The following is a 20411-nucleotide window of genomic DNA, read 5'->3' on the forward strand; positions in this document are numbered from 1 at the left end:
CCAACGCTGTTGTCAATATTGTGAGTACATAAAGGTGAACTGATAGCACTGTAATGCGCAAAACCATAGCCTGTGGCAGTTCAGCGTAGGACATGGGAGCCTCCAGGGTGGACAGCCTGCATCAGGAGCAGCTGTTGTCCTTGCGAGGTGGGTAAGTGGTCCTCCTGTGTGAGACAGCTGCGATTCAGAGCTGCCTCAGCCACCAACTCTGAACTCAGTAGTCCGTAGTTCTTGCTCTTGTGACTGGATGGTGCCTCTCCATTTCCTGGTAGCTTTCCTGTTTGATCACTTCTTGGAAAATAGTGTCACCATTTCCTGTCAGAGCAACAAGTTGCTAAACCTCTCCCACTAAGAATTAGTTGTTTGGTTTTTTAATTGGCGCCCAATATTGAGAAGAACCACCACGAATCCAAGTCATAGCGGGTGAAAAAAATGACCACTGTTCTTGATCGTTCTTGTAAAGTGTTTTGTCTTATGTGTGTTTTTAACAGAAGTCAATTGCTCAGGTTCTCGCTCTGTACTCGGCAACACTTTTTAAGCCGTTCTACTATAATAAAACGGAAAGACCCACAGCTTTTTTTGGCTATTATATATGAAAAATGCTGTGCCAGAAGTCCTCTTGCCCTTAGTCCGCTGCCTCTTCCCCCTGTGCTTTTTCAGAGAAACAGCTCCTGCATTTTCCTCCAGGAGGGAGTAATTGTCACGGCAGGGCAGAGCAGGTTTGAAGGTGTGGTTCCATCTCTTACCAGCTCAGTGATGGCAGTGAGAACTCAAAGCAAAAGCAGAAGATACTGCTGTGGACAGTACATATTTAAAGCAACTCAAAAAAATTATCTCCCACCTCCATTTTTTTTATTTCCTGGGACTTCTCTCATTTAAGAAACAGAAATTTACCGTCACTTGGTTTTACTGTTAATTTTCTCGGAAGAAAGGTGCGGTGTGAGAGGGGAGAAGCCATTTACCCCAGGAGGAATCCCACCAGAAAGCAATGTGCTTGTAACGGTTCTGGGCTGATGTCCCGTCACCCACGCCTGGGTTGGTGCCGTGCATCGTCTTTGGGTGGAGAAGATGCCACAGAGGAGCATCCAGCATTTCTGCGGTTCTTGGGATGTTAAAGCTCACCTCTCTTCCCTGCCCTCGAGACGTCCTTACCCACAGGACTCTTCCCACCCCAAAGCCATTATATTTGGAACCGGTTTCCAGTTCGAGCAGTCACCGGGGCGCTTGTGCTTCGTGTCTGCAGGTCCCGGGCTCGCCTCCCTGGGGTTTTGCCCTTTACCGCCCGGGCCCGCGCCCCGCCAGCCGCGCCAGGGGGCGAGGGGGCGGCGCGGCCGGCAGGGGGCGGCAGAGCGGCGCGGCCCCGGAAGGCGGCGGGCGGGGCGGCCGGAACTGGCGGCGGGCTGGACCGGGCCTGGCGCACGCGTGAGGCTCCGCGGCTGCCGGCGCCATGGCGGAGCGTATCGAGCAGCGGCTGGAGGACCGCGTCCCGGAGCTGGAGCAGCTGGAGCGGGTCGGGCTGTTCACGCGCAGGGAGATCAGGTGAGGCGGTCGGGGGCCGCGGCGGCGGGGCTGGATGCCGGGCGAGGGGCAGCGAGCGCACGCGGCGCGGCCGGACTTACTCCGCTCGCTGATTTCCCTTTCCCGCAGGGCCGTCCTGAGGAAGGCCTCGGCTCTGGAGTACAAAATACAGCGGAGAGCGCTTCGGAAGGAGGATTTTATTAATTATATTCAGGTAGGCTTTATTGATCAGCAGAGCGTGCTCGCTCACGTTGTAGATCCAGCTCGGAAGTAATTTTGTAGTAACCCACGTAGGAAACAGGCTGCTTCTTGAGGCCTCTCCTCACTTAGTCCCTAGTGTTCACTTGTAAGTGGTTTATTGGCACACGCTCTTTATTAAGACACACCAGAGCATGAAGCATAGCCAGGAGTTGGTGCCTGAGTTTGGGATGAGAGAGTCTTCTTTCTTGTTGTGACTTTTCCCTATAGTTTCTTCTCTCTCCAGGGATGTGGAGACCCTAGTTCCCTGATGTGCTGTGCAAACTGTAATTAAGTGTAATTATTTTTTTTTTTTGTGGTGTTAGAAGTTTGGCTTGTGCATTATGATTCTAGGAATATGTGGGGTGCTAACAGCTCAAGTCTGAAATATCATGTGCAATACAAATACTCAAGTTTACTTTCGGTCAGCCTTAGAAATGTAGTGATCTGGCTGAAAAATTGTTGCTAATGTTTTCCTGGATGTAATTTTTATTATCCACCTGATTAGCTGTAGAAAACTTGATCTGTATTTTTTTCCTTACTGTTATGTGTCTCCTCATTTGCTTTTAAATGTTTTTCTCTCTCCATTCTAGTATGAAATTAATCTGCTGGAACTGATTAAGAAAAGAAGAGCAGTAAGTTTGTCAATTACTTAGAGTGCAAAATATTTTATGCCAAATTTTCTGTTGCAATAAAATTAATACCTTTTTTTTCCTCCAGCGCATTGGCTATTCATTTAAGAAGGATGAAATTGAGAACTCTATTCTGCATAGAGTCCATAGCCTCTTCAACCGTGCTACAGGAAAATGGAAAGTAAGTTTGTTTCTTTCATTTGTACTGATAGGTTGAAAAATACCCTTTTGGTATGTTGTGATCTAAAAATTAATCCAGATATCACCACCACCAAATATTCGCAATAATACAGAAGAACGTAATAGAAAAACTAAGTGGGCATTTGGTCTTACAGTTAGCAGTAGCCTAGAAGAAGATCATTCATATCAGATGGATAGTTTTTGTACACAAACAGTATTTTGTCCTTTCCAAGTCATTAGTCCTCAACTGTCTAGAGCCATGTATTGCCATGTGAGTTTGGTCTGTCTGCTTGCAAGGACTAGAAACAGAACAAAAAGAACTTTCAGCTGCTTTAGGAAAAGGTTGTCTTGATACATCTAACGGTAAAGCCTAAATAAGGTGCCTCAGGAACCATTACAGTGAGCTCTCTATTGAGTTCAGTGTAACAGATTTGATTGGAGAGGCTGCGAGGACGTGTCTTGAGATGGGAGTGGTGGTTTTCTTCGGATGTTTTGCAGGAATTTGAAGATCTGGGGGGAGGGGGAAAGGGAAATTGAGGTTCAAAATTCCTTCTCTGTGCATGCCAAGTCATCGTACCAAGGGCATATTGTCTGCTTGTCAATGTGCAAGTAGTTTTGTTTGCCTTATTGTAAGGTTGATTCTCCCCCTTGCATTTCCAACAGGAAGATGTCCAACTTTGGCTTTCACATGTTGCATTTTGCAAGCAGTGGGTGAGTTTTCAAAGTGCTAATCTTATCTGAGTTGAGATACTGGATTGGTGTTTAATCAGGCATCTGGAACTTGAATTACAAGACAGGGGTACGAACTTTACTGCCGCATGCTGTAATACTGAAATAATTTTGATAGTATTATTGGAGCTGCCTGGGCTTTTCACTGATGTATGTAAGCGTAGAATTTGACTCAGAATGAATTAGTATCAAATTTGATGCTTGCAGGTGGCAAAGGTGAGGCTGATTGCATTGAATCTTGAGTACCATTTGGTTTGAGAGAATCATAATATTGGTTATACCTTGTGTGGAATGAATGGATCACCTGTCCGTGAATTGTGATTTTGTTCCAAAAATTTCTTACAGTGGCTATGCTGAAAAGTATAATTCTGGCAATTCTGTACTTCGTAACTTACTTGTGCAAGTCTTCACCTTATTATTATTGTTATTAGTCATTGTCCTTCCTGTACTGAAGAAGGTGACCTTGTCATAGTAATGCAAGTGGCCAAAGAAAAATGCAGTCTTTAACTCAAAAGTGGTCAGTGAGACTATGGTTTTGTGACTCAGGCAACATTTGTGTTAGCTATGTAGTTCAGAAAGGTTTAACTATGCTAGTCTAGTCTGGTAACATTTGAAAGCTGGTCAATATTGAACAAATATGAGAAACTTTTGGCTGAAGATAAAGTAGCAGAGGAGTGTCTTTTCCAGTACAATTGCATTACAAGTTGCAACGTTTCAAAATGAAACTTTGGTGCTGGTTCTTCAGTTGCTTCCGTATCAACGTAAGGTGGTGCTTCAGTTCGGTACTAGAGTGGGTAAAACAAAACTTCTTCTTTTACAGAATGCAAAACATCAGCTTAGTAAGGTGTTTTCTTCAATGTTGGCCATTCATCCCAATAAACCAGGTAAATGAAACAACGGCAAGTGGTGCATAAATAACTCAGTATAGATTGTATAGTGTTGGTTTAAGTTCTCATAGATCTCAGTTCAAGCTATTGGGGTAAAAGTTCCTACTCTCTTTTCTTTGCCTTGCTGTTACTTCAGAGAGAAGGGCTCTGACAGGGGTTGTGCTGAGCAATCAAAAGGTGATGTGAAGTGCGTGTCCCCATGGTCTGAATGACCATTTCCCAGGTAGACTGGGGACTAGGTAAATGTTTCAGAGGTAGGAGATGTTGAATACTCCTGGCTGCTTTTTGGCTATTGAAGACATCATTGTACATCATTGCATCTGTAGCTATACCAGATTAAACTTCGTGGATCTGCTTAGCTTTTAGTCCTTTAACTTGGTTTTACACGGGAAATAATCAGTCTTATTCCATTGCTGAGCTCATGGATTATGTCGGGGTGGGTACGTCAAACAAAACCAACCTGTGCATCCTGGAGAGTAGCTTCAAAAGGGGTTCTCATGACTAGCCACTTGCTTTGCCTTAAAATGAATTTATTTGTATCATCTGTTGCAGCACTGTGGATTATGGCAGCAAAATGGGAAATGGAGACACAACTCTCGTCAGAAAGTGCTAGGCACTTGTTCCTTCGTGCTTTGCGCTTCCATCCAGAGTGCCCAAAACTTTATCAAGAAGTGAGTTCCTGGTTTTCTTCTACGACCAATTATTTGATCAGTCAGGGCAAATCAGTCCAGCGTATTTCTCAGATCAGTCTTGAGAAAACTGGAAAAAACTTGTTTCGCCATCAGTGGGGAAATGTTGTCAAAAAGATTAAAAAAAAAAAAAAAGTACTTTCTACTGGTAGCATTTATCAATTGTTCAGCAAATCCTGTATTTATGTATGCAGAGTGAGGTTTTTATACTGTTTACAGATAAATATGTCAGAATTCCATTTTAAAGTACTGTAAGCTCTGCTAGGACATAGTTCTCTGGATTAGATCTGGCATCCCTAGCCTTTGCTAGGGAACATGGTTTTCTTTGCGGGCAAGTTAAGATTTAAAGAATGACTAGAAAGTGGTAATTTCTACATGTGGGAAATTTCTGAGTGATTATGTAGGGCAGATAGCTATATGCACAAACCTTTAAAAAACAAGGCTCTTGGACATATGTGGGATATTTGCAAAGTCCCGATTTGTAGCTCCTCAGAGCTTGTTTTACCACATTTGTGGACTTAGATGTTTTACGCTTTATCCCCACTCCCACAATAATTTCATTTTATTCCTTCTTGCAGTATTTCAGAATGGAGCTGATGCATGCTGAAAAACAGAGGAAGGAAAAGAAAGAATTTGAACAAGCAAAGATGGACTTGGTAGGTCAGCTAAACTTACTTAAGAGATATTGTCTGCTTGCATATCACATTTGAATGCATAATTTCAAGGGATCTGTATTAATGGTTTGTTTGAGAACAGCTTAGAGAAAGTTTTTGTTCATGTCCTGTGCCTGCATTAAGCTTTTCAAGTGTTGGCTGATGCTCAGCTCAAATACTTCATATGTTGATTTTTCTTTACATTTGTAAAGTCTTTTGTTACATCCCCCAGTTTGAAAATTAATAGTAATTTCTGGAAAGGAATAGTTAAACTTATTATCTCTTACTTCTTTATAGTTGACTTGTGCAAATTAGATAAAGATAGATTTAGATGAAGAAAAACATTAATATCTTCTGATTTTTTTTTTTCCCCCATGTTTGCAAAAATGGTAGCTGAGAAAGGAAAACAATTTTTTCAGCGATGTTATGCTTGATATTGCAGGGGGAATTCAATTATTCTGAAGAGATTCTCAATGGGGAAATGGCTCGCATAATCTACAGGGATGCTGCTCAGAAAATTAAAGGTGATTTAACTTTTCTTGTACTTATTCAATAGGAAAATTGTGACTTTTAACTCAGCTCTCCAGTAGGTAATACAGATAGACTTACCTCTAGTGTACACACTTAAGGTATTTTCAAATATGCCATTTCTTCAGTAGAACCTAGATAATGACAAAATAGAAACTAATAGTGCTGATAGTTCTGATTTCATAACTATTCTGCAGGCTGACACCTCTTCCAGTACAGCAGCTTTTGGGCTGAAGTGGCATAGGTGCTGGGCTTACAGTCTCAAAACTTGTTTGTTTGTTTGTTTAAAAAAACAAAGGGATGACAGTTCAGAATTACGTACCTTTTTTATTTTGTTGTTTACTGAACATTAGATCACAACTAATCAGCTAGCGCTAGTGACAATAGTGACAATTAGTAAGAATACTAATAATAAAACAGTTTAGATGATTTTAAATTAACCAGGCTTGGTAAAATTCACACATTTTATTGAGAGAATTGGTAAAATAACTGCAAAGTAGTAGCAGATATCTTTGACAAACCATGATAGATGGGGATATTTTGGAAGACAATGGGCAAAATACAGTAACAATGTTGAAAAGTAAAGGGGGAAAAAGGCATTAGAGGAAATTACAGAAAGAGTTGGCTTAATTTAAATTGCTGGAAAAATACTGGAATAAATAGGCATACAAATGATTTGTAAGCACCTAAAAATAAGGAGGTGAGTAATGGCTGATAGGGATTTGCAATGAACTAATTATGTCAAGTCGTGTCACTTGGTATTCTCAAAGATAAGTTACAGAGATACAAGATGGATGGACATAATTCATTGACGTATGGTGTGTGCAGCTTTGGAGAGGTCTGTCCCAAGTGTGGAGCCTTCTGTGTTTTCATGGCAGAGTCAAATGAAGAAGTAGAGGAGCTGCTGATTAAATTTGCAAGTGGAACCAAGCTGGAAGGATCTGTCAGCATGTCAGGACAGGACTAGTTTATCACTTTGGAGTCTGGAATGTCCTGCCTCTCTTGTCCTTTTTTTGTAACTGCCTAACATGAAGTCATGAAGAATATAGTCAGGCAATCAACATCCTAACATGGCTTATCATATGGGTGGAACACTGAGATTTATAGAAAAGAAAAGGGTATCTAGACACTTAAATGTTATCTGTGTCTTGACAAAAGCTTGCAAAGATACAGAAATGCAAAGTGTGCAATGGATGTAATATTCCGCTTGATAGCTTTTTTTTTTCCTCCTGAAATTTAGGTGTTGAGTTCCATCTGGGTGTGCTTTCTATTGCAAAGCTCTTTGATTTTACTCAAGATTTGCAAAAAGAAATTCTTGAAAGGTGAGCTGTGGTTTTGCATTGTTTTTTTGTTTTGTTTTTTGTTTTTTTTTAATAAACACCTTCTCATAACTTCTCTAACTTATAGTGGGTTGACAGGTTAACAACTAAAGGCTGTTCCTCTAGGGAAATAGAATGTTAAGGCCTATGGGAAATCCTTTCAGAAAAACAAAACATGAGGTAAGCATGCTCTTTAGAAAAGGATACATGTATCTAACTTCAGAAAAGGCTTTGAGAAGCTGCTAAGAAAAATATAGATAAAATACAGTTGTCACTGAATGATTACTACACTTAGTTTCTGTACATTTACTGCAGGAACTGTTGATTTTCCTAGTTTACTTTGTGGTTCTTTTGCATCTTTAGTTTCTCCAGTTGTTACTGTCTTGAAAGAAAGATCTCTGTCGAAAGATTTCTCTGAAATGCTACTTGTCTAGTTCATGCTATTATTTGAGAACATCTGTACTAAAAAACCCACCCCAAAATAGACTAATATTTTGTCTTTCTCTTGTGGAAAGGTAAAATGTTTCTCTGGCATTTGATTACTTAAAAATTAAGTACATTTCTATACCAATATAACAACCCTTCTAAACATACTTGCAAAAGAAGAATGGTGGTTGAGGGGTATTACAGACATGGTGTGTTTAGTTTGCAGACCAAGTATGCTGATGATCCTCTTACATGGGACTACATGGCCCGTCGTGAGCTGGAGCTGGGGTCCCTGCAGTCCAGAGAACGCACCACAAAACAGATGAAAGTATCTGAAATGACCCAGAGAGAGGAACGGTGCTGTGCAGTCTTTGAAGAGGCTGTGAGAGCAGTCCCAACAGGTGAAAAGTTCTGCCTGCATTTTAACGTTTTTTCCTGGTACTTTAGCATCCTGTATACTGTGAAAGTTTTGAAGTAGGTGTTGGCAGGCTCTACCATACCTAAGAGAAGGCATGCAGTTTTTAGATGCTACCTTTTTGGGATCTATTTTATGTGTTATTTGGGTTATTTTCCAATGCATTTATGCTCTTGAAGGAGCTGCTTAACTGAAAGTGCTTGTTGTTGCTTGTTTGCTTTTATTAATGTGACTTAACCAATGAGGAGAACAGAAGCCCACAGATGAATAGAGGTTTGGGAGCTGTAAATAGAGAAAATTTCCTGAATAAAGGAAACATGTAGAACTCAAGTATATTGCTGGTTAGCTGTGAGTAGGCAATGTTTTTGAGTTGCCAGTGGAGTGGATATCCAGCTTCAACATCTGGCATTGTCCTTGCTCTCAAAGGAGGCTCTCAAGGGACTATCTGTGGAGAGGACTCAAACTTGCTGCTTATATAGCCTTTGAAGAAGATTTTCTCGACTGCCTGTGAGTGTCCTCACTCTTGCAGGCCCATTCAAAACTAGAGGCAAAGGGTGCACCAACATCAGTTGTGACAGTGTGCGCTGAAGCCTCAGCTGAACTAAGAGCTTGATGCTCTTTAGAAAGAGTTACTGGCTGCAGCTTACACTGGGAAGCCGTTTTTAAATGTTAGTGTTATAAATGTAGGGCCTCTTTTATAATACAACATTTTAAAACAAAGTTGGCATTAACACTTCGTGCTTGGATTCTCTATATTCCTTAAAGACAAATATTTGTGCTTACTCTTGTGATTCTATAAAGTGTGATGTTATGCCTTTGATTCTACAGAGGACATGTGGAAATGCTACATCACTTTTTGCTTAGAGAGATACAACAGGAAAACCAACAGTGAAGAATTAAAGCAAAAGGTAAAAGCTTAGTAGGAAATCATAGTAACAAATCATCCCTATTTTTACTGACTTCTGTAATCTATCAGACAAGGAGCAAATATATTTTGACATTTTATCAGAAATACTTACCTGCGGCCATCATTAAAAGTCATTTAGTCTCCACCTGAAGGGATCACTTTTACTGTCAGGCTCACATGTGGCCTGCCTGAACATGAATAACTTGGGCATAAACCAGCCTTGTCAGTAAAGTACAGTGACCTCTTTGGATGGAAGTTAAGAGTGCAAACTTGTTAATCTTGGCTGACAGTCCTGAAGACCTGTGCTTGTTCAAAGAAAAGGATGAATTAAAATGACTCTTGCAAATAAGTCTGAGTAAAATTTGGTGCTGGCACATGGACACCTTATATTATGCATCTATGCTTGGGCATGACTCAGTGAATTAACTAATCATCCTGTGCACTTTGCTTCCCTTTTAATACAGTAAAAGAACATTGCTATGTTGTTCTTTTGCTCCTTAAGTGTAACTCAAATGCTCAGATTTCCCCTTTATCTTGGAATGTATGCAGGTACCTAAAGCATTAGATACATAACTCTTACTGAATTTCAGTGACATGTTGATACACTAATCCACTGGGCTTCTTGTAATGCTGGGATCTGGTATATGCAGGAATAATGCTTATTTTCTTTACTTTCTCCTCTCTGTTGGTTCTAGAGGCTGGAGAGGACACTGAGTGTGTTCAGCAAAGCCGATGAGTCCAGTTTGCTGCCAGAAGCTCTCTATAAGCAGTGGGTAAGAGTTGACACACAAAAATAGATTGTGAGACTGTCCTGCATTGCTTGCGTGCCTGTCTTTACCATTTTGAGTAGATAGAAAGATGGGCAATATTTTGATCAAGGCCTTGCTTTTTAACAACGTATTACAAATTTCTTGTGGTGATTAGCTGTATCTGCTGGGTTTCAGCTTCAACTATTACTGGAGTCCAACCTCTTTGAGAAGGCTACGGAGGTGGCAGAAGCTGCAACTAAGCGCTTCAGCCTGTCAGTGGAAATGTGGCAGATGAGGCTGCAGGTGCTGATCCAACTGAAGAGTGACGATGTGACCCAGTGTTTTGAAGAAGCCGTTAAGCACGTGAAATCTAAGGTCTGTGCTGGTTTTATGGACTTGCATGCATTAGTCTTGGGCAGGAAACCTCTGATATTTATTTGAGTTTTTTTTTTCCTTTACAAGGCATTCAAAGTCCCTGACCATTTTTAAGGTCAAAAATAAGAACTTGACGTTTCACATGAACATTGCATTCAGGAGTATTAGGGAATTGCGAATTCACTTCATATTCACAGTTTTAAAGTCTGAATGCTCACAGGTGACATTTTGCATACTCTTCTAGCAGTCAGCTGTCTTACTTGAAAAATGTGTTTCCTTTTCTTCACTGTCCTGATATATTGTTTGCGCGTGTGGTATTTCAAGCCTTGAATTAACTATGTGCTCTCTTACTGTTCCATTTCAAACCCTGGGCACAAGGAGTGAGGAGAGGAAACAAGGAGGTGATTGTTTCTTTCCTCCTTGTTCTCGGAAGTTACCTTTTTACTGCAGTGATGCAGCAGAACTTGTCTCTCATCCCTGACAACATGTCTTGCAGCTGTCCAGCTAAGTAGTATTTGTCCTGAAAAAGAGGAAGGAAACAAGAAGTGATTTCAGTGTGCAGTCCAAAGTTGTCTTTTTAAGAGCTATGTCTAAAGGACATTTTTTATGGCAGCTGTAATACAGAACCTGGTGGTTGCATTGCTGTCTGTTTCTGTAAATCGAGGTCACTGTATTTCAATCATTTGATTTATCTGCTTACCTTGTAGGGCACTTTGCCATTATGGACCCTCTGGGTGGAATGGAGTGAAGGCACAAACAGCAAGGAAGACACAGAAGCTCTCTACCAGGTACTTAGCTAATAGAAATCTACTTTTGATGACTGTGTGTAAATAAACGGGAACAATGTGTGTGGATGGAATGTGTAACAAATGCTTTATACTGCAGTTCCTTTGTGGATGTGTTGATATCAAAGAATTTCAAGTAAAACTCTATGTTACCAAAAGTCAGTTGGACGTAGGCTCATAAGCACAAATGTCATTCGCATGCTTCTAAGACATATAGATGTTTGTAAGCACACCCAATGATGGACTCTTACTTTTCTTTTACTTTGTGGTCTAGAATTTTTGCTCTATTTTCAGATGTCTATCTGAACATGGAAAAGAGAATTTTCCAGTCTGTGTGAAAACATGAACCTTGTTACAGAAAACTCAAGAACAAAACTGGGACTTTAATCTCAATGTAAATTCCGTAAATACCTTAGGGCAAAACACTTCCTCTTTGCCTGGCAGGTTGGGTTGGGTTCCCCTGCCTCCCCATTTACAACATAAAACACGTATTTCAGGTGAAAGCTTGAATTGAGTTGTTTCCAGAGCGTTGTGAAACCCTCTGCATGAAGGATGGTAGGGAAATGCCAATTGCCAGCTGTATGGAATACTGGAGGAGACATGTATTTTAGGTTACAACTAATACTTTAATTTGAAAAATATTGGATGTGTTACCTAATTTTTGTCTTTCAGACATCATTTGGGATGCTTTTGTTCAGTACTTTGTCTCACTTAGGAGATCTGCTTTGTGTCAGATGCCTAATTAGGGAGAAGGTACTATTTGGTTTCTTCTCCCTTGTTGCCTTTTAATGATAGCTTATGTGGTTGGTTTGTTTTGGTTTTTTCCTTTTAAACTTGCAGAGATCCTTACATGCCACAACTCCTGCTGAATCTGTGACTATGAAAGAAATGTATCTTGACTGGACTTACAGAAATGGTGGTTATAAGAAAGTTAAAAGAGCCTTCACCAGGTGACAAATAAAACCTTCAAACCTGATTGTTCTAGGGCATATGTTAAAAGGCTTGAAGTCTAAAGTTACTTATGTTTTTACTTCAGCCTGTGTGAAAATCGTCCATTTTCGCTTGACTTCTTCAGGAAGATGATCCAAATAGAAAAGGAGCAAGTAAGTTGTTGAATATCCAATTAGTGCCTGGTATTTGTAAAATACACTTCTAACTTTTGGATTTAAATAGGAAACAGAGGGCTTGTGAGTAGTGTCATTAGCTTGTGATCCGTTCATATTTTTCTTCTAAAGTTGATTCATAGCATGTAATACAAAACCAAGTTCCATGGTAACTAATCTTTGGCAGTCTGCGTGTGCATGTGTAATTACCATGACTCTTTTTCTTTGTAAGAAACTAATCAAGCTGCAGATTCACTTCTGTACAAAATAAATGGCCTTTTAATACTTTCCTTTGTTAGGAATCCTGCAAAATGCTTCATCTGAGAGAATACTATGAACGTGCCTTGAGAGAGTTTGGTTCAACAGATTCTGGTAAGGGGGGTTATTTATTTATTCATTCATTCATTCATTCAGTGCTGCCTCTTTTATTTCCGTCCATTTCAAAAGGTAGCTGTTTGTTCTGCCCTTGTGATTGCTTTCATGCAGAGTGGAGCTTATTTCTTCTGTGCCATTAAGTGCATGACACTCTGCAGCGACCCTTCACTTTCAGTCCAGGGTTGTTCACAGTTGGGATGGCTTCAGCAGAACTACTAGCAAGTAAGGTTTGGACACTGGCTGGCATAAGATATGTGTATCACCTTTAATTTGGATTTGCGAACAGTATGGAGCTATGTTTTTGTAATCAAGATTTCTGCAGTATTTCTTTTAAGAAAGTAAATGGCTCAATTATTGCTGCATTATTTCTTATGACATCACTGTTCCAGCTGGGAATAGAACCCAGGCTTTTGGTCCTCAAGGGGCAGGGGGTTGTAGCTTCACAAAGTAAACCTCATTGCGTTAACATCAAGGACACTTGCAAAAAGATAGTTTCTAGGTTAGGTTTGGTATGTTTGTTAAGCAATATCCAATTAAAATCTAACCAAAACTTCTATTTTTCTTTTAAAGATCTCTGGCTGGATTATATCAAAGAGGAGCTAAGTCATCCCCAAGGCAAACCAGAAAACTGTGGGAGCATTCACTGGCGAGCTATGAAGATGTTGCAGGGAGACCTGGTGGAAGACTTTGTTTCCAAATACACTTTATTGCAAACTGGACATTTATGAAAAACTATAAATAGTTACAACATGACAGTGCGCTTTTTTCTTTAACTTCTTTGTACAAAGGTAAATACGTTCCTGGATCTTATTAAAGTTTACCTTCTTTACATTCTTGCATACGTGACAAAAAATAATCATCTGCCCCATTGCAGTTGTTTCTAGTGTTGCTTCTGCCAGTGGCAAGTTCAAGTGCACAGTTAGAGGAGAAAGCAGAGGCATCTCTGAGGGTGTTCTTCATTGAGAGTTCTGAGAGCCAGCTCTTTTCTCCTGCCTAAATTCAGATGGAATAGTCATAATGCATCAGCTTTTACACTCTGGAAAGCTAAAATTACAGCACATAAATGCAAAAAACCCCAAACCCCTGGAAACTACACCTGTGGGAGATCTTCATATCTTACTAAGATGAATAATGAAAAGTGGAACACTGGAGAAACAATCTGTAAAATTACGGTATTTATTGTTTCCTAGCCTTGAAGTTATCTGTAATCCTCTTTTCAAAAACAATCTCTGTGACCACCTTGCATTGGTGTTTGCATCCTAAGCTGTAATGCTGAGACTATGCAATGTAGAGGGAAGCTGAGATCTGTTACAAATGTCCCTGATGTGACAGTAGAAAGTTCTGATCTACACTTCAACTTTATGTCCACAGTGCCTGAAAAATGGGTAACAGTTTTTTGAGACAGTGCTGTCCTTGGCTGTTTGCAGAGCCATATTTTCCCATGTCAAACCCATTAAATCAGTATAAATGCTATCCTCAGACCAATAGAGGATGCCTAGGGAAAGCATAGGAACATGCATATCTAATTTCCCAGTGACTGAATGGTGACATAATATTTAAGATTTTTCGCACAAGTAGAAACTGCAGCTCCTCTCAAGCAATGAATTCCAGAAACTTTTGACTAGCTGGAAACAAGGTTTGGAGCAACAGCCTGTTAAGATTGCTCCTTCTGTGACATCTGAAGTACGTCCTGCTTTGTCTTGCCCAAGCTTCTGGCCAGGCCATCTTCTATCTCCTCACTAGTTCTCAGCTGTCTTGTTTCTGGCATCATGCTTTCCCCCCAGTAATCACTTCTCTTATACCTTGTCTGCCCTTTATTATGTTACTCCCTCCCCTGAATCGCTCATCTTGCTTCTTCAGTTGCACAACAAAACTTTTAAGCACAAAGTTTGGGGGATTTTTTTTGTTTGTTTGTGTTTTTGTTTTGGTTTGGTTTTTTTTAAGTCCAGCAAAGCTGATAACTCCACCATTTCTGAAAGTGGGCCCTTTTTCTTTACCTGTTCTGGTTCCTTACAGAACTTTGCCACTCACTTCACTACCTGCAGCACCTTTGAGCAATATGCGTTTCCTAAAAGCACATTCAGCTGACAGCTGTTCATGGAGCACCTACCAGATCTGTTCTGTACAGGTGCTTCCCATCTCTTAATGCCTTCTCTGAGCATGCTTCTAGCATGAGGCCTAAAGGAGATGGTTATCTTTTGGCAAGATTAAAAAGCCACAGAGCCTAGAGAGGGATTGATATTTACAACTTTATGAGTGTAAAGGTGTTTTGTAACAGCTCTTATGTCTGTATTTCTTTGCTTTTTTCCTCCAGTTGTTTTAATTGCTTGTTTGTGCCCCCAAGTCAGACTGTTTTCCTCTCTCACTGGACACAATTTCCAGTAGCAATGAAATAAGTTACTCATTATGCCTTCAAAAAGTACAGATAGCGGTGGTCTCCGCAGGTTGTGAGGGGTGCGGGAGGTCCCAGCGTTGCACGCACCGAGGCTGAAGCGGGAGAAGCCGCCGCTTGCCCTGCGGGTGGAGGCTCCCGCGGCGCCTCATTTCCAGCCTCTTTCACGGCCGGTGTCTCACCGAGCTCCTCGGTGCGGGTGCCGAGGCACAGCCATTACGTTCACCGGGTTCAGCAGCAGCCGCCCTTCCTCGGAGACCGCCCGCCTGACGGTGCCCGTGGCCGCTGGCTGCCTCGGGCGCAGGCGCTACTGCCGGCGCCGGCCGGGCCTGGCGCTGAGGGGACGAGCGGCTCCGGCAGGGCGGGAAGGCGGGCGGGGACGGACAGACGGACGCCTCCTCACAGCGGCGCTTCGCCTGGCCCCGCGGCTGCGCGCCCGGACCCTCCCGCAACGCCGGCCGGCATGGCGCGGCTGGTGGCACCGCCGCCTCGGCAGGTGTGGTGGGCTCCCGCGGGGCGGGGAGCGGGGGTCGGGCGGGCTCGCTTCCCCCGCATGGCCCGGGCGGGCTCGCTTCCCCGGCATGGCCCGCCGCTGCGGGCTTGCCCGAAGTATGCGGCGCTCTGCCCTTGTTCGCCGGCCGCGAGCCCTGTCAGGCGCCTCCCGGCAGCAGGCCCGGCCTCAGGCGTGCCGGGCTCGGCTCTGTGAGCACCTGGGAGCCCGGCTTCCCGCACCCACCGCCCTGGGCCGGGGCTGTCCTTCAGCGAAATGTGTCTTTGTTGTAGTGGAAGTGTTGGAGATAACTCACCTTTCCTTTCCTCTCCCTCTGGGACCATCAAAGCAGTTGAGGTGTTACCTTCTGCGCTCCAGCTGCGCATCTGTCATCTTTCTCCAGCTCCTCAGGGCTGCTGGAGGGTCTGGCCCTCTCCCGCCTTCTTGGCATGTCGGCTCCCACGAGGTGGCTGGATCACATTCTTTGGTGCTTGTACTCATTCCACTCCTTGTGTCTTCATTACCTATGCGGCTTTCACAGTCTGCTGCTCTTCCCAAATGGGGGCATTTTCGGTCAGTTTTGGGACCCATTCCCAAAACTCAGGGTGGCAGCCGGATTATGGCCGTGACTGAGGAGACAGGCTGTTCCGTGTTGGCTGCCGCCTGGGCTGACTGATGGCAGCAGCAGGATGAGCCATCCCTCAGCAGATTTGCTTTCTGAAGTGAAAGCCTGTCCGGTTTAAAACCTCTGATTCATCAAGGGAACAAACAGGTCAGGCTCAAGGGTTCAGAAACACTCAAATGCAGTAGAAGTTGCATGAGCCTCACTGGAGGAATCAATGAAAAGTGCTACTGGATTCTTTAAAACTGTCTTGTAGGTGATGACTGCTGCCATTGAGTCCACAAGCTTTGAGGAGGAACAGCTTCCTAATAAGAGAGAAACTATCACCTGGAAGCCCAGAAAAGGTAACCCTAAAATATTAGGGCAAAACAAAGCAGACGGTGAGTAATGAGACTTACACTCTGCTTGAGAAAATATACTTAAAACTCTTTGGTTTGCCATGGGAAATGCGTCTTCAGTTACTGCACTGAATTATTTCCGTGTAGATATTTGTGTATGCCTAGGTGCATGAGTAATTAATCAATACTACAAAAAAATTTTTTTTTTCTTTTTTTTTTTTTGTAAACTAGAGCTGTCGCTTTTCAACATACCCATTTTTTATAAATACCAACAGGTGAATGTGGTGAAACAAGACTGCTGGGTCCTATGGCCTAGCTTAAGGAGTTATTTTCCAAGTCTGTGGAAAATCCTGACTTGGGCTAGTGTTGTGATGCAAGCCTATGTCCGATGTTCCCAAGCATCTGAAACCTGAAACAACACTGTAATGATACTACATATGTAAGGAATTGCATATATTACAATTAGATTAGTAGTCACAATGTGCATTCATACACCTGGCTGAATTATTGCATGCTAAGCATTTAATTGTTCTTCTTTAATTCCTAAATATCTCTGTTGGCTCCTTCTGTTGTTTTTAGAATGTTTGCTGAAGAATATTCCAAATGTCCTTGATAGTGAGTCTGAAGAAAGCGAATTCTCTGATATCTCTCACAATGAAAATGATGTCAGTGGCTCTCCTGTTGACTCTGTTGATCTACATGCTGACCTGGAAGACTTGGGTGGTGAAGTCTCCACTATGCCTGAGGCTGTAACTTTTCCAGAGCTGCAAACTGCTTCTGTGTATGAGGTGGAGGACTGGGATAAAGAATTGGAGGACTCTGAATGTAATCCTTATGGTGAGTACAAATTTACTTGTGCTTCATTTGAGTTTTGCTTAGTATGTGATTGGAGGTAGGTGCTTTGCAGGAGAATGTGTTTAAATAACTCCACATTCTATTTTGGGAAGCGATTTTTTTTGTTGTTGTTAACCTCATGGATTTGTAATGCATAATTTGTTGTCAAACACAGGATTTAAAGGCAGTGTTGTGAAGTTCACATGAAAATCTTGCTTGAGCAATTGAATTTTTAGGGAGTGGAATGGTAAGGAGAATTGTATGTGTGTATTGAGTTTCTCTGGAGAAGCCAGGTCTCAGTAGTGTATCTTTGTTATTCTGAAGCAGAAGAGAAAGGTACATGGAGTGCAGGAATGTGACTTTTTTGTGTAAAAGGAGTTCTTCCTTTCCTCCAAGAAAATTCATCCAGACTGTGTACCGTAATGTCCCTCTAGAGCATGGAGTTCTTTGGAGGGGAGCAGTACAAGCGTTCAGTCTCCAAGTATGGTTTGTTGTTGCTTTTGCTGTAGGGTGGTGGTGTTTTTTGTTTGCTTGCTTTTGTTTGTGGGGTGGTTTGTTGTTTGGTTGTTTTTTTTTTTTTTTTGGTAGGTTGGTTGGTTTGTTTTTTTGAAGCTTGATCGTCTTAAGTGGTTGTGCATGAAATCAGTCCCATGGAGGAAGGTGGCAATGTATAGAAGCAGTTTCATCCACATCTTTAGAGTTGTATTAATCCTCCAGTTTGTAAACTGTTTTACAGTGACTCATGTGTTGAACCAAGAGTCTCAATCTTCCATTTGCCAGGCTGTATGTTACAATAGAACAAGTGGATGGAGTTTAGCCAGCAGTGGCTGATAACCTGCTGTGTCTTTGTTGACGAAGAATAGTACCATTTCCATTTTCTTCTCATTAATGTGTATCTTTTGTAATTAATACAAACACTCCTTTCTTTGCTTAGGAAATATCAATTTTCTGTTTATTTTAATTCCATAAATGGCTGTTGTATTCAAGTTCCATTGTTTGATAACAGAAGGAAGTGGGAAAGTTTTTGCAGCCTTCCTTTAAAATCATTCTGATTTTAAAATGGAAATACAGTAGTGGTTTTTCACACTGGGTAATCTGAGAAAAAGACTGTTTCCTTTTCAGATGTTTCCCTCTCTTCCATCCTGGGCTTTCCTTTTAATCTCTCATCTGCTCAAATTTATGGAATGTTTTTAATTTTTTTTTTTTTTTTTTTTTTACTGGAACTGTCACAAGTTCTCTTCTTTTGCTTTATTTAACTAACTCATCCCTACCTATAGCTTATGCTCTTCAAATCCTCACAAAGAAAGAATGCTGTGATTATGGGATTCGGGTGCTTGTGAAGGATACTGAGTACAAGTGTCTGAGTTGTTAACTGCTACAAATAAAAAATGTGCTTGGTCGGTCATTTTATGGCTTTTTAAAATTTTTTGAAAATGCTTGCTTTGATGGCTTGTTTGGCAGCGCGGAAGGCTGACACACGTGGATATACTGTGTTGGGTCCTCTGCTGCCCCATGCTCTGGGCTTTTCATTTGCTCAGTCCTTTCAGTGTCTGCTGGCTAGAAATCTTTTGTTTCTGTTAAAGGACTTTGCCCTATTTTTGTGCTAGGTTGGTTAAATAACAGGCTTATTAGGTTTAATACTAGCCTAGTGGAAATGTTGTTCAGAGCTAGCTTTTACAGGACCCCACCCTTCCATTCTGTCCAGTGACCCAGTTCTTAAAGGGTTTGGAGGGCTCCTAACTGGAATGTGGTTATGGAGACAGCAGGAAGGGGGAGGGGAAATAAAAGTAATGGTTTCACGAGCCTTTTATGCCTGGAGAAAACAATGCATTGTACGAGCTGGTGTTGGATGTTCTGAATCCAGGTATATCATTGAGCTTTTTGGAAAACTCTTTTGTCTCTGTGGCAAGAACCTTCCTTAAAATGAAGGCTGCCAAATTCAGCTTTCTGTTTGCTTTGTTTGTAGGTCTAATTCACGAGTGCCGGCAGATCAAATTGAAATAGTTAACTGGAAGATGCTGTAGACCTGCAAAATAATCTGCTACACTATACCACTAGTTTTCTAAGTACCTCCCATGGTTTAAATCTTTTCTTTGATCTTCTTTAGATGCTGGCGATCTCCACTGTGGAAGCTTTCAGGAAAATAATCTTTTGGCCTCATACTCATGGCGAGAGGATTCATTTTACAACCCAGGCTGTCACCATGCAGCTTGCCTTGCTTTTACGCCACCAGTTAGAATGACTGAGACTGGCCAGTTTGATGATGCTGATGAATGAGGTTGACCCTGCTCAGAACTAAGTTTGGCTTCTGAGTTGGATTATGTTCTTCACCGATTGAGTGATGTCAAGTCCTTTTCCTTGCTTGCAGAGTTCTGCGTAAGGCCAGAAATGCTACACCATCTCTGAAGTTTTGCTTAGACTGCTTCTGAGCTTTATAAATTGACCACGCTTGACCTCTGGAAATAAGAGTGCAGGTGCTAGCTGTAAGGAGTCAATGCCTTTCTGGACTTTTTGGTTGTATTATATAGACCTATATTGTTGCTAATGAATTGCTTGAGAGGAAGTATTTAATTTCTAAACTTCAGCTTGTTTGCCAAGCTTTGCCAGTTTTGACATGCTGATCCCTGTGTGTCTATGTAACTTGCAGTTTTCTTTCCTTTTCATTTGATGCTGTCAAATTGGTTGATAGCTTTAAAAACTCTTCCTCCTTCCAGCTTCTCTGTTGTATTTCTATGTTTCAGTTTGTGATTCCATATCTAATACTGGTGTTTAACAAAATTAGCAATGACAAATACAGAATGAGTTTTGTTTTTATTTTTATGTATTTCAGTATAAAGGAATTACAAATATGTGATAAACATTTTGCAAATACACATGTGGACTTGTAGTAGGGCCTGCTGCATCCAACAGGAATGCTGGGTGCTTAAGGCTGCCTCCCAACAAAGATTTCTCCACATCAGACCTTCTTGTATATGGGCATATTATCCTCCAGTCTCACAGTTGTCTTTATAACATTCTCATGCGACATCAGACGTATAATGACAAAGAAAATGTCTATGCTTATATAGTGTCTTGCAGTCTATAATCTCTGTGTCCTGCAAGCAGTAGTGGATTAAGGTTCCTGATACTGCTGATATGTTTGTTTTGTTGTTGTTTGTATTGTGGCAAATGAGGATATGGGAACACAAAATACCTCCATAAAGTCTCCAAGAGAATAGCTGGAACTTG

At 41.7% G+C, this 20411-nt stretch overlaps 2 protein-coding genes across 3 annotated transcripts; both read left to right on the forward strand.

Annotated features, from left to right (window-relative positions):
- Positions 1-1447: 1447 nt before the first annotated feature.
- On the forward strand, positions 1448-13338 carry UTP6 (UTP6 small subunit processome component). 2 transcript variants are annotated; one of them, XM_050908262.1, is made up of 19 exons: positions 1448-1539; positions 1648-1732; positions 2349-2390; positions 2476-2568; positions 3231-3278; positions 4117-4180; positions 4736-4854; positions 5451-5528; positions 5968-6049; positions 7294-7375; positions 8018-8199; positions 9042-9121; positions 9816-9893; positions 10065-10250; positions 10952-11032; positions 11870-11979; positions 12066-12132; positions 12432-12504; positions 13078-13338. In XM_050908262.1, exons 1-19 carry the CDS (start codon positions 1448-1450, stop codon positions 13233-13235), a joined length of 1800 nt encoding a protein of 599 aa, XP_050764219.1. In that variant the 3' UTR covers positions 13236-13338. The 2 variants fall into 2 exon arrangements, with proteins under 2 accessions (XP_050764219.1, XP_050764218.1); XM_050908261.1 differs by having other exon boundaries at positions 10065-10244.
- A 2024-nt stretch (positions 13339-15362) lies between these two features.
- Positions 15363-19959, forward strand: COPRS (coordinator of PRMT5 and differentiation stimulator). Its single transcript, XM_050908649.1, has 4 exons — positions 15363-15395; positions 16268-16355; positions 16929-17186; positions 19291-19959. The coding sequence occupies exons 1-4, from the start codon at positions 15363-15365 to the stop codon at positions 19458-19460; spliced, it is 549 nt and encodes a 182-aa protein (XP_050764606.1). The 3' UTR covers positions 19461-19959.
- The last annotated feature ends 452 nt before the right edge of the window (positions 19960-20411 follow it).

This window comes from Gymnogyps californianus, chromosome 19 (genome assembly GCF_018139145.2).
Source record: "Gymnogyps californianus isolate 813 chromosome 19, ASM1813914v2, whole genome shotgun sequence".
NCBI lineage: Eukaryota > Metazoa > Chordata > Aves > Accipitriformes > Cathartidae > Gymnogyps > Gymnogyps californianus.

What these genes read in the sequence shown, in the direction of transcription:
- UTP6 (XM_050908262.1), top strand. Translation starts at nt 1,448, where the DNA reads ATGGCGGAGCGTATCGAGCAGCGGCTGGAGGACCGCGTCCCGGAGCTG. An exon ending in AAGCTCTCTATAAGCAGTGG is followed by an intron (nt 9,894 to 10,064) that starts GTAAGAGTTGAC and finishes GCTGGGTTTCAG; the next exon opens with CTTCAACTATTACTGGAGTC. An exon ending in ACGTGAAATCTAAGGTCTGT is followed by an intron (nt 10,251 to 10,951) that starts GCTGGTTTTATG and finishes CTTACCTTGTAG; the next exon opens with GGCACTTTGCCATTATGGAC.
- COPRS (XM_050908649.1), top strand. Translation starts at nt 15,363, where the DNA reads ATGGCGCGGCTGGTGGCACCGCCGCCTCGGCAG. An exon ending in CACCTGGAAGCCCAGAAAAG is followed by an intron (nt 16,356 to 16,928) that starts GTAACCCTAAAA and finishes TGTTGTTTTTAG; the next exon opens with AATGTTTGCTGAAGAATATT. An exon ending in CTCTGAATGTAATCCTTATG is followed by an intron (nt 17,187 to 19,290) that starts GTGAGTACAAAT and finishes GATCTTCTTTAG; the next exon opens with ATGCTGGCGATCTCCACTGT.